The 12,170-nt window shown below is 39.0% G+C and overlaps 1 protein-coding gene across 3 annotated transcripts in view; it reads left to right on the top strand.

The window, feature by feature from the left end:
* The first annotated feature begins 3,392 nt into the window (after positions 1–3,392).
* The window catches only part of LOC149015030 (uncharacterized), a 67,776-nt gene continuing 58,998 nt past the window's right edge, over positions 3,393–12,170 (top strand). For all 3 annotated transcript variants that reach the window (XM_089154967.1, XM_089154966.1, XM_089154968.1), the window contains exons 1-3: positions 3,393–3,640; positions 8,997–9,047; positions 9,210–9,285. In XM_089154967.1, the coding sequence (XP_089011093.1) occupies positions 3,568–3,640; positions 8,997–9,047; positions 9,210–9,285 (200 nt within the window). In that variant the 5' untranslated portion in view covers positions 3,393–3,567. The remainder of the gene's footprint in view (positions 3,641–8,996; positions 9,048–9,209; positions 9,286–12,170) is intronic.

Genomic DNA, 12,170 nt, shown 5'->3' with positions numbered 1-12,170 from the left:
AAAGAGACAGTGATGGAACAATGGGTCCCATATACATTTAAAAGCTTTGTCTTTTGCTTGACAATAAAAAATTAAAACTTTCCTAAAAAGCTACAGAATGGCGGTAGAGTTTTATCTCTGCAATTTCACCGAGAATGGAAAAACAAGCCTAGAGAATGAAAAAGAAGCCTCAAAGAAAGCACCGATAATATCAGGCAACGATCTACAGCAGATGTTCTGTTTTACTTACTAATACAAGGAAAATAATCGATGTCTGGGAAGGAAAGCTCTTTGTTTTTGTATTATTATCAGAAAAGAACAGGACTTTGTGGATATAAATTCAATTATAACCAAGGTTTAAAGTATTGTATTGGTAGGTGATTTTAAGACGTATTGTCTTGCATCGAGTATTGTATGACTAATGTATTTTAGTGTAATTCAATATGGAGAGACATATCAAAATGTATCTTGTCGGTTGGGTCAAATATGGATAAGTACCGCCTAGTATCATATCGTGAGATACTTTAAATCTTGATTATAACAAAGACAGGACCTCATGTCAAGGCCATAACTACTTCTAAGCAGCATCACTATGGCCAAAATTTGATATATTTTAACATATTTCACACAGATTTCGAATTGAGTATGCTTTTCATGTCATTTACAATACAATGGTCTCATAATAAATCTACAAGAACAGTTCTTGATTAAGTAGTCAACTATGATAGCTAAAGTGTCTCTTCAGCTTGTATGTTCTGAAACCAGTAAAAACATCCTGCAAACAGATTTGGTTGGACAAATAGACTTCAAAGAATATCAAATATTTTACGCAATTTGTTATCCACATGATCAATATTGTCAATAAATAAGGTCCAACGGCAGGCCTCTTAATAAATCAGAAAGGGAGGGATGACATATTTCAAAGGAAGAGATGAGTGAATATTAGGTTCCTGGATGCTCATGCTTGATATACATGTTCTGCTTGCCTACTTGTGCTCCATTTGTACAGTAGAATCCTAATTGTATAAAATAGTGCTGCTTTATCGTATTTTTGCTTTCTCATTTTATATCGCTATAATGGTTGAATTGTTGAAATGTATGTGGTCTCTTAATTATTCAGAACAAAGCAGGAGCTTGAATGCATGTTTCTGATTGCAAGGTTGGGACCTCACCTCACCATCTGTTATCAAGCTGAGAACCCTGCTTCAATGGATGACTTGCCACTTTTGTGCCCAGAGCTTTCCGGCTACAGTTCCTGCCTTGCATTCTCTGGACAGAAGGTTGTCCAAGTTGAAGAGCCAGACCCACATGTTGGTCTTCTTTTCAGTGCTACTAGCCTTGAAAGGGGTAATGGAATGGCTCTTACTGCATCATCTTATAGAAAGCAAGGGAGAATATGGAGAATGGAACATGGAGAATGCCCCGTAGAGGCCTATGTGGAAGAAGTAAGTGGGCACCGCGCGTGTGGCGGGGAATGAAGGTGGATGTTCTATGTAGCATATGTGGCAAAATTGAAACCACATAACATATTTTGATAAATTGTGATTTTGCTCGAGCTATTTGGATGGGTTTCTTCACTGTGAATTAGGCTTAAGGAAGGCAAAACTGCAAATTTGGCGGAATGGATTGTAGAATGGAAATTCTTTTTTGAATTGGGCAGGAAGCATTATTTACAGATCCAAAGCATGTTGTGTTTCATTTTATGGAACCTATGGAAAGCATGTAATGATAGGTTGTGGGGAGGCACTATATGGAAGCCGTTACATGTGGTGTTGCACGCAGAAAGAGCTGCAAAATAATTTAATGGGTGTATTACAAAGGTAAAAGATTTGGAAAATGAATGCAGAAATGCAACATCCACTATGAAGTTTTCATGGAAACCATCAAAGTTAGGCACCTACTTTTTTTTTTTATAGAAAAAAAGACTATATAAAATTACTTAGAATGACAATTACATACTTGAAGATGCATCTATTGTAGTCCAAGTATTTTTTAAGACTATTGATGGCCTATAAGCTAAGGTACTAAACCATAGTTCAAGGTTGGGTATTGGAAAATACTATTATTTATATTGCTTATACAAGAAGCTAGATGTGCTAAAATGGGGACATAAGCAACCAGGCATTGCTTGTGCTTCGTTCGTTGTCGAAAAAGGTCAATTGTTTGTTGTAAGTTGCTCCAGATGTTTACAAGCTTGACAAGTGAAGAGTGGACTTGATCTATTCTTGTATGAAGTCCAGTGATAGTAGCTTTAATGATGTCACCGCTGTCTAAGCTTCTCGTGCTAACATATTTTAGTTGTCCTTTCCAAAATATAACTATGCTCCATCCAGCAGTGCTTAGTTGTTGGTTAAGTACCCCTGCACATAGTAAAAGAAGATATTGAAATTTATTAGTGATACATATATTGTAATAAAAATAAGTGAGTGTAGACATTACATCTATTATGCCAATATTATTTAAGGGTATCTCAGGAGTTCTTATTGGCATTTGGTGAAGACTTCCACTCCAGAAAGATATGCTATGAATGATTTTTAGAGGATTGAGTGATTGATAGTTAAAGAGTTTTTGATCCCTCTCATGCCATACAAAGTAACATTTGATTATATGCAATTAGGCACAGAGATTAACAACAGTCACCTACTTAGTCTGTTATGATGCTGCGTTCAACAAGGATAAATGAAGTCGTGTGGGGTTTATTGTGCGATATTCAAATGGAGATCCATTGGTGGCCAAATTTATGGCCTTGAAGTTTGATGATGCTAAAATGGGAGAAGCTTTGCCAGTGTATCACGGTATACTTGGAGCTATCTCTTTTGGCCTGAAGCATCTAGTGATAGAATCGGATTGTCTGAAGGTAGTTAGCTAGTATCATCCAGGATGTAAGATACTTAACTAGTAAGTTATTGTCATGTTGCCTTTGTCTATATTTAAAGGGAAGCCAATGGTGTGGTGCATTTCTTGGCGCAGGAAGCCCTCATGATTGGACTCCGGATCATTTACCTCCGTGCTTCCCCGACGGCTTTACAACCACAAACTATTAGGGGGCGACAAGTTAAAAATAATAAAAATTGTAAAAAAAATCTCATCACCTAATCTTGTGGACCTCCCTATAGTTTGCAGTTGGAAAGTCGTCGAAAAGCAGCACCACGCGGAGATGATTTGTGCTGCTTTGAGCCTGTTAGAGAGTACCTTTATCCACTCATTGTGAAGGAATTTTCTCTTTCTTCTGGTGTCTCTCATGGTGAAATAAGATTTTTTCAAAAAAAAAAAAAAAAAAAAAACACGTGAGTTATCAAAGCGTTCTTTTTTTTTTTTATTGCAATCATCAAACCGTCCCCTATTTTTTCATTTTTCATTATAAAAGTGCGCCAGTTATCTTGGAGCCAGTTCGGTTTCCTAAAGCCGTGCACGCCTTAAATGCACAATTTCACTGTACTCGATTAGCCACTCCACGTCCACTCTCAGGCAGTTATTTCAGAGACTTTTCCTCTCCCTGTCTACATGTTTCTTTCTCGCTCAACATTTTTGAAGCTATAGTCTTCCCGGGTCTTCTGTCAGTCTTCTGGTTCTGACTTTGTGTGAACAATGGGTTCCACTGAGGATAAGAAGAATGGTGATCGTAGAGCAGAGCAGAGCTCTCAGCGTTCCGATAGTCAGGGTAATTCTTCCTACACAGATCTCCTGTCAGTTGTCACATAGGGTTTCTTCGCCAGTGGTTTACTCGAACTTGGCTTTTATGCCGAGTAACGAGTACTGCGGATTCACAGCATTTTGAAAGTTATGCCAGATGAGGACTCTCGTCTGATCTTGATAATCTTTGTATGATCTTGATAATCTTTCTTTGTTTACACGTCTTACTTCTCCTGGCTATGCTAACGCATTTGGGATCTGGGGTCTTGAAAATTCACGCGAAATTAGTGGTTGCATTTTCTGAAAGTTTTTTCTTTTTATGGTAATGATATTTGTAGAGAGATACACTCTAGAGATACATTAGCCGACCCCATTTAGTTGGTACAAGGCTTATTGTTGTTGTTGTTGATATTTGTAGAGATACACTATAGGGACGCTTCAGTAAATACCGGTCTCTTGAGGAATTTGTAATCCTGTAGGCCTGTAATTTCGCCCCTTTCGTCGCAGTTGCTTTGGTTTGGGGGTTTACGTACGCAAAGAAAAAAAAAAGCGATAGTGGTTCCTATTTTAATGCACATGGTAGCATTTTCTAGGCAAGTTGGTTCCGATATTCCTTTCTGAGGGGGTTTTAGGTACAGTATTGTGTATAGTTTAATGTCGTTGCATGTCTCATTCTTATGTGGGATAACAGGCTTGGTGAGGTTGAGGTAGCACTTTGTGCTTCGGGTAATTCTGTTACACGGAATTCTTAGACCAGATGCAGTTTAAGAGGACACTTTTTTTCTTTGGTAAAAACAGTTTTAGAGGACACAGGGAAAATTCTGATACACTGGAAAACCAGTGTTTGATTTGCTCCTGAATCGGTGGTTTCATCTCAAAATACGGAGGAATAGAACAGTTCACTATTTTAATGTAAATAGTCGATTTCTGAAATTGTTTGCCATCACTCTCTTTCTTGTTAGAATCTTGGTTTTAATGTTTCAACCATGCATGTCTTTCCTCACCTCTTCTAAGAGTCATTCATTAGTTACTTTTTTCTTCTTCTTATTTCGTTTAGCTTCTCGATTCTAAATCAAATCAATTCTATGTACAGGAGGCTCTAAAAGCTTTAGTTGAACATGGTTTTGCCACCTCAGATATCTTTCTCGTATTGCAACATGTAGGAGGGTTACTCCTAGAGTTGCAAGTTTGGCCTTGATGGCCTTGGTCCACCTTGAGGCAGAACGATGCAGCCCTTACCCGACCTTGATTTTGACCTTGAATTTGTCCCTGATCGTGTTATTAATCCTAGCCCTGATCCTGAAATTGAACCTAGCCTTGACCCTGACATTGAACTAGCCCTCACCCTGATATTGGCCCTGAGATCCTGGGCATGTTTATTCACTAGCTTTTTCCTGTTATAATTTACATTTATGATTATTTGAGTTATAAACATAAATTGATGTATTTGGTATGATTTATGACCCTTGTTTCTCATTAAAGTAAATCGATTTAAAAAAATCATAAATGGATCAAGGGCTGTTTAAACTGTTAATTTTTATTTATGCGGGTAACATTAATGAACATTTGTGGCATACTACTTAAGTAGGCATATAAAAAAGTAAAATTTCAAAAAATTGGAACAAAACCTTGTTTTTTCTCTCTCTCCAAGCTCCACATTGCTCACAGATATTATAGGGATATCAAAACTAACCCAAACCAATAAAAGGAGCCAAAACCAAAACTATAACCGATATGCATTTTGCCAGGTAAACCAAAACCAACCCAAAGCCGAACTGATGATGCATAATATATTATCCACCCAATGGTACCAAATGTAGTTTTATGTAACATACTGTTTTATCAATATCTGCTATAGGTATTTAATATATTTTACTTATGTGCTATCTGTCCTTAACACTTAAACAATAAAGCCTCTCTTTTTCATGATTGAAAAATGTTCTAACAATTTTTGAATTGAATATTTGGGGTACATGGTTAAGCACCATAGATAAAATGCTAGACCTAATATGGCATCATATGCATGATTTGAGTAATTGCAATTGCATTATTGAGTTGGTTTCCAATTTATCTTGAAGGTGACAGTTTTCTTTGTTTTGCGGGTTGTTTTAAATGTACCCCAGGGTCTGGGTTAGATCTTCAGGATCTTCTTACATAATAACCAGCACAAATTGGGTCTGAATGATAGTAGAATTTAGGTTTCAGATACTAGGAGTCTTCTACTAAGTGCAGGAACTTCAAAAGGTTTCTGGTATCCTTTTTTTTTTGTCAAACAGAAAACCGAATGGGGGTGGAGAGGTTCTAGGAGACTTGAAGGGGCTGGTCAGGTTGGGGAAAGGGGGGTAATAGAATCGTAGGATGGTGGGAAGGTTCCTAAAGGTCTGAAACAGAAAGGGGGAAGGGTTTTTAGGGCTTGCTGGCATGTAGGGTGCTGCTGGATTGATGCAGCAGCAGGGATGGGGGTTGGGGAAGATTGCGCAGAAGAGGGAAGGTGTGGGAAGGGTCTGTAACTACTTGGGGCTGCTGAGAAGGGGTGAAGGTTGTTCGAAAGCTTTGACTGCTGTAGACTTGGTTGCTAAGATTGGATGCTTGAATACCTAAAGATGAAGAACTAGAATTGTAGGAATAATTAGCAAATACGCAGGTTCACCCCAAGGGATCCCACGAGTTTCGCTCAAAGCCAATTCTCAAATCATAATTTTATTCATCAACATAAGCTGAAAATTACATTGATTAACTATGCTATTATAGTGTTCAAAAACATAATTGACTCAACCTTGGATTCCCTAACTAATGGGGATCCAACAACTTTATTACTTGAACTCTAAGTTAACAAGACTTACTAAATTAGGACTCAAACAACTGACTTCAAAACAAAAAACAACTCTTAGGCACTGTTTGTTTGCAAAGATGGGGTGAGAAAAATAAACATGTGGGACCTATATGCAGGTGGGGGTGGGGGAACAGAAATGAAATGAAATGATTTTGTCAAAAGGTTTTAAATGTGGGTCCCAATTTGTTGTTTTCCACATTTTTTCACAAATCACATATATTTTGTGGGATTTTGAAAAGGGATGGGGTGGCAAAGCTAGCATGCCACCTCAGCAGACAAGCTTCCTTAAATTAAAGAAGTTTGTTTGCCAGCTTTTCCACCACAGTGAACCAAACAAGCCACACTTTGGGATTTCATGGAAAAATTTGCTTTTTCAAACTTTTTCCCATCCTTTTTCCCCACCCCAATTCAGATCCAGCAAACAAATGGTGCCTTAAGGATAAGATCATTTGGATGAGGAAACCTATCACAACCTACTAACAAACCTTATCACAACTAACCAAGTAACTCCAACTCAACTGAAACTCTTAGATAACTCAAAATTGACTAACCAAAATAAAAATGTGAAGTTAGATCCTTGAGCCGGGGATCGAGGGGAGTAAAACTAGACCCATGGTCAGCCCTAAAAGGGCAGGGGAAAATTACCAAATAATCCCAGGGGTGTTCGACCTGCTTCAAGTAACCTTTTTTGATTTGGTTTTTGGGGCCAATTTTAGGGGGCCCAACCCTATTTACATTAGTTTTATTGCTTGTGGCCAGGGATACTGAATCTGGGTCAGGGATACTCATAACCAACCCAGCCTAATCAAGGCCAGTTAGGTTGGGTGTCAATTAGGGTGTTCATGGTCATGGTCAAGGATTGGAAAAGCCCAATCAAACCCGACCATGTTACAACCCTACTTTCTTCTAAAGTAGCTCGAGCCTCAACAGTTTCCTCTCCGGTATCCTTGAGCAGCTTCAAGCCTCTTTTCTCCAGCTCTCGGGTTTCTTGCCCGGCACCTGTCCCGTGGTCTATCTTGGCCTCCTGCTCATTCCTAGTCGACTCACCCGTCACCACTGCCTCTCAATGCTTGACAACATTCATAAGAAATTGCAGCTTTGGAAGAGTAAGCTTCTATCCTTTGCCGGTCGAGTTGTTCTCATCCGCTCTGTACTCCAATCCTCCTATCTCTATTGGTGCGGAATCTTCTCCATCCCCAAATCCACCATCCATGAGATGGAATCTTTATTTTGTGCCTTCCTTTGGAAAGGGCAGGAAACCTCACGCTTCATTCACCCGGTTAGTTGGTCCTCCATCTGTCCCCCTACCTTCAAAGGTGGCCTTGGCATCCACCGGATCACCGATGTTAACTCTGCCTGCCTTCTCAAACTCATATGGAAAATTGCCTTAAAACATAACTCTATTTGGGTTAGGTGGGTCTATTCCTTTCTTCTCCGGTTGGGATCCCTCTGGATTGTTTCTAGGCCCTCCAACCCTTCATGGGTCTAGAGGAAAATCCTCCTGCTTCGCCTCCGAGCCATCTTGGCTATTTCTACCTCCATCCCTTTTGGTTCCTCCACTTCCTTCTGGCTTGACCTGTGGCATACGATGGGCATTCTCTTTAACCACCTTGGCTCCTGTACTGTCTATAACACTCGTATCCCCAAATCCACCCCCTTGGCAGCCTTCATCACACAGGTTTGGGAATCTCTCCCCGCTCTCTTTAGCTCCCTTTGCGACATCACCATTTTGGCTCCCTTCCTACACCAAATCCTTCTCCACCTCATCGGCTTGGAATCTTCTCAAATCCCACAGCCCAAAACCCCTTGGCCCCCATTGGTTTGGTTCAAAAGTCACATTCCTCGTCACTCTCTAACCCTTTGGAGAGCCCTTAACATTGCCCTTCCCATCCAATTCTTCCTTATTGGCCGCCACATCCTTGTTAACCCCAATTGTATCCTCTGTTGGTCTGGAGAACCTTGAGCACCTTCTTTTTCATGCCTTTTCTCCAGATCTATCTAGGGAAAAGCCATTACCTCCATTTGGCCCTGCTCGAGGCGTTCCTATGGGTTTGGGTGAGATTGGTCTTGGAATTTGAGAAAATTTTCAGGTTCTTCCATCTGCGATTGGATCAGTAAGCTAGTGTTTTGTGCCTTGATCCACCTCCTTTCGTGGGAGCGCAATCTTAAGAGATGGACCTCCAAATCTAGCATAGGTAGGATTTGAAATGCCATCTATTTTGATGTTTCTTTTAGATTGTTAGCTATTCCCCACCCCTTATTGATGATACCCCAAGGAACAGGCTTATTGTTGTCTCCTAGTCCTAGGGTCTTAGTTCTTCTTAAAGACCTTGTTCTCTTGCTTTTGTTTCTTTTATATATTTGTTTATTCATCCAAAAAAAAAAAAAAAAAAAAGCTCTAATATTGGGTCTACCAAGTTGGATTGAACCAAACTGACCTGTTTTTGTATGAGCCAAATAGAATGAATTCCTTAATTTTTTATCCTTATTAATGTTTGGTGTTGGTTTTGGTTTTGGTTTTTCTCATGCATCAAGTTTGTCACTTTTATAGGTAAAAATATCGTCAGTCTTCCTCTAGACTTAAATGCACCACCGCCACAAGGTATATACTTATCTTCCTCATTTTATTAGTTGAGATTTTTTTTTAATCTTTAAAAACAAACATACTTTGCTTTGAATGTCTGGTGAAATATTTTAATTGTGGCTGTTACAGAGACATTATGTTCGTCTGATTTTTATGTTGTTTGTTATTATTATTTATCAGAGGGTTCTGCTGTGACACTCTGGAAGGACAATAAAACTATATGCCGCACAAAGTGCTATAACCCACCGCTTGAACTGTATGTGAGTTTTTCCAAGTCTTTCTAAAGGTGCTTGTTCTGGTTGTTATGATATGCATTGGTGTTTTCACAGTGTTTACCTTCTTCCTTGATATCTAACTTTGTATGTTGTGCCATGGTTCTTTTATTAGTTTGGTTGCATCACTATATCTTACTTTGAATGGATATTCTTCATGGCCATGTGGAGATGGGAGGATGAGAGGGAGCATGTAGTGATCTGGCATCCGTTTTGGAGGTTTTCAACTCTCAGTTTTTACTGAAATCCTCAATCTTCTAACTAGATGTAGAAATTAGTAATGACAAATATTTGAAAAGAAAGGAAAGGAAAATTCTGTATGTATCTGGTAGCTTAAATTGGTTGTAATTTGTTATCTTCTTTTCCTGGAATCTTTTCTAATGCATGCTGAATAAAGGTAAAATGCTCAGCAGTTGCCAGGTGTATCGTTTTGTTGTGTCGATTATTCAATGGATCAACTTTGTTCTAGGTAGAAGTAGTTATGGATACATGCTTGCTTGCATCTTGATCCATCAGCAAATGATTTATTAGCTTAGCAAGCTAGAAAGAATATTTCATGCACTTAGTCTTAGAAATTGTTGGGGAATTGACCTAACTACCCCTAAGGTGTTGATCTGGGAATTGACCCATTCACCCTTATGTTGTCTACATGTATAACCATGTGCTAGCTATCTACTTGTGTGTTTCAGTGATAAGCATACTCATGCAAAACTAGACCTGTAAATGGAAGTATCCGAGCTGAATCCGATTAGCAAATCCACTATCTGAATCTGAATCCGGCAGAAATTTAGAGAAGGCATCCGAATTCAAATATGGAACTTTATCAGATATTGGATAATAATCCGATCGATAAACTATCCGACTATTGATTGGTGATTGTCATTTTTGTTAATTTTTGCTTTCCGATTTACTATTTCCAGTTACCATTACCAGTTTCGCATCCGATTTTCAGCCCTTCTTTAGAGAAAAGTGTTTAACGCTTTACTCTAACCAGATAATTTTCGATTTTTGATTGTCTGGTTACGATTACCGGTTTCCGAATCCGATTATCATCCATTTTCAGAGAAAAAATGTTGAATACATTACTCTATCCGGATAAATTTTTATCTGGACAGTATCTGATCCGATAAGCAACCAGATTCGGATATTTTTTGTTAAGGACACTCTTAAACGAATATGAATGCAAATTTTCCTATCCATTTACAGGTCTATGCGCAACACACATACTCAAGGAGAGAGTGTACATTGTATGGAAGCTTCTTAAAGCTACAAAGTTAAGATTTATAAGATTCAAGGTGTTGAAGACCAAGAAATGGACTTCCTGCGTGCAAGTACATGTTGAAGGCTTAAGAGTACTGAAGAAAATTCTATTAAATTCCATGTTTTCTCTTACAGGCCATTTGTTTCAAGAGAAGAGGGGGTGGGGAAGATAGAAAGGTGGGACCCATTGGTAGTGTGTTGGGGAAACAGGAAAGTAAAGGTGATGTGAACACAAAGATCCCTTGGCTGAAACCTCAAGTGGGGTCCCCAATATGGCTCCAGGAGGCCACCATAACTTGTTCGAACTCCTAATTAGGGGTATATAGGGCATTTTGACCCCTCTTTTTTTAAATTCTGGAGCTATTTCCCAGAATATTTCAGCTGTTTAGTTGAGTTTAAACTAGGAAGTTGAATTGAGTTTGGTTTTGTTTTAGAGAGTTTTATTTTAAAGTTGTTTTGGATGAGTCCTATGTTATCTTAAATTAGCATGTGCTTTTAATGTTAACATAAAGTTTAATTAACATGTGTCTTTTATTATATTCAAATATAGGGTTGAGGTTTTCAAGTAACGAGATTCCAATTTAAGAGTTTTAAGTAATGGCATCATGTCAATTAAGGATTCCCACCCAAGTAAGAGCTTGTGAAGGCTATAAATAGCTAATCATTCAATGTAATTTTCAGTTTTGATTGAATAAAGAATTTGAGTGTTTATTGCCATGGTACGTGGCAGGGTTCCTTTGAGGGGGACCCTGCGGTTGTTTGTTGGAGAGCATTCTGATATTCAGCATTCAATCATCAATTGTAGCCTTCAAGCTTCGAATTGCAAAGGAGAGTTCCATTCCAAATCAGATGAACTTTCCAGATCCAGCAATCCCAAGTAAGTTCAGCCCTAGTACCTCATTGCAACCGCCCCCCCCAATAAGCAACCATCACATCTTCTCTCACCCTCCCCATTCTGTTCCAGAAAAGCCCCAGCCCTTCCCATTGCAATAGTCCCCTCCCCATGTTAACCCTTCTTCCCCAGCCTCTTTAAACCTCTTTTCTCTTCCCCTTGGATTGCACTTAGCCTTAGGTTGTAATCCTAAAGTTATTCCCCAAATCGGCTCAGTTTCCTTCACTTAGAAAATCCTGCACTTCATCTTTTTTCCCTAAGAAATTCTGCAGAATTTTAAACTTTAACAAAACCCTAAGTTTCTAAATTCAGAGATACCTAAGCCCTTGGCCCACTGAAATCAAGTTCTGAATTTGTAGAACAGGAACATCTACTGTTCTAAAACTGCAGGACTGCAAGGTTGCTTCCCTTCTCTAACCCTATCTGAACACTTTACAAATCCTAATTTGATGTTTAATTGAATGATCAGATCTGAATTACCAATTACAGCAGGGGGTTTAGAGCCTTAGGCTGCGTTTGTTTGCAAAGGTGGGGTGGGAAAAAAAAATGTGGGCCCCATGTGTAGTGGGGTGAAGGAGAAGGAAAGGAAAGGAAAGGAAAGGAAAGGAAAGGAAAGGGTTTTATGGAAAAGTGATAGTGGTGGGTCCCACTTTTTACTTTTCCCAACTTTCCCACAAAGTCCCACCAAATATGTGGGGTTTTAAAATGGCTTGGGGT

The sequence above is a fragment of the Hakea prostrata genome, chromosome 5 (genome assembly GCF_041222555.1).
Source record: "Hakea prostrata isolate BN-2017 chromosome 5, UWA_Hpros_2, whole genome shotgun sequence".
Lineage (NCBI taxonomy): Eukaryota > Viridiplantae > Streptophyta > Magnoliopsida > Proteales > Proteaceae > Hakea > Hakea prostrata.
The sequence above is the reverse complement of the archived record's forward strand: the minus strand, read 5'-3'. Positions and strand labels throughout refer to the sequence as shown.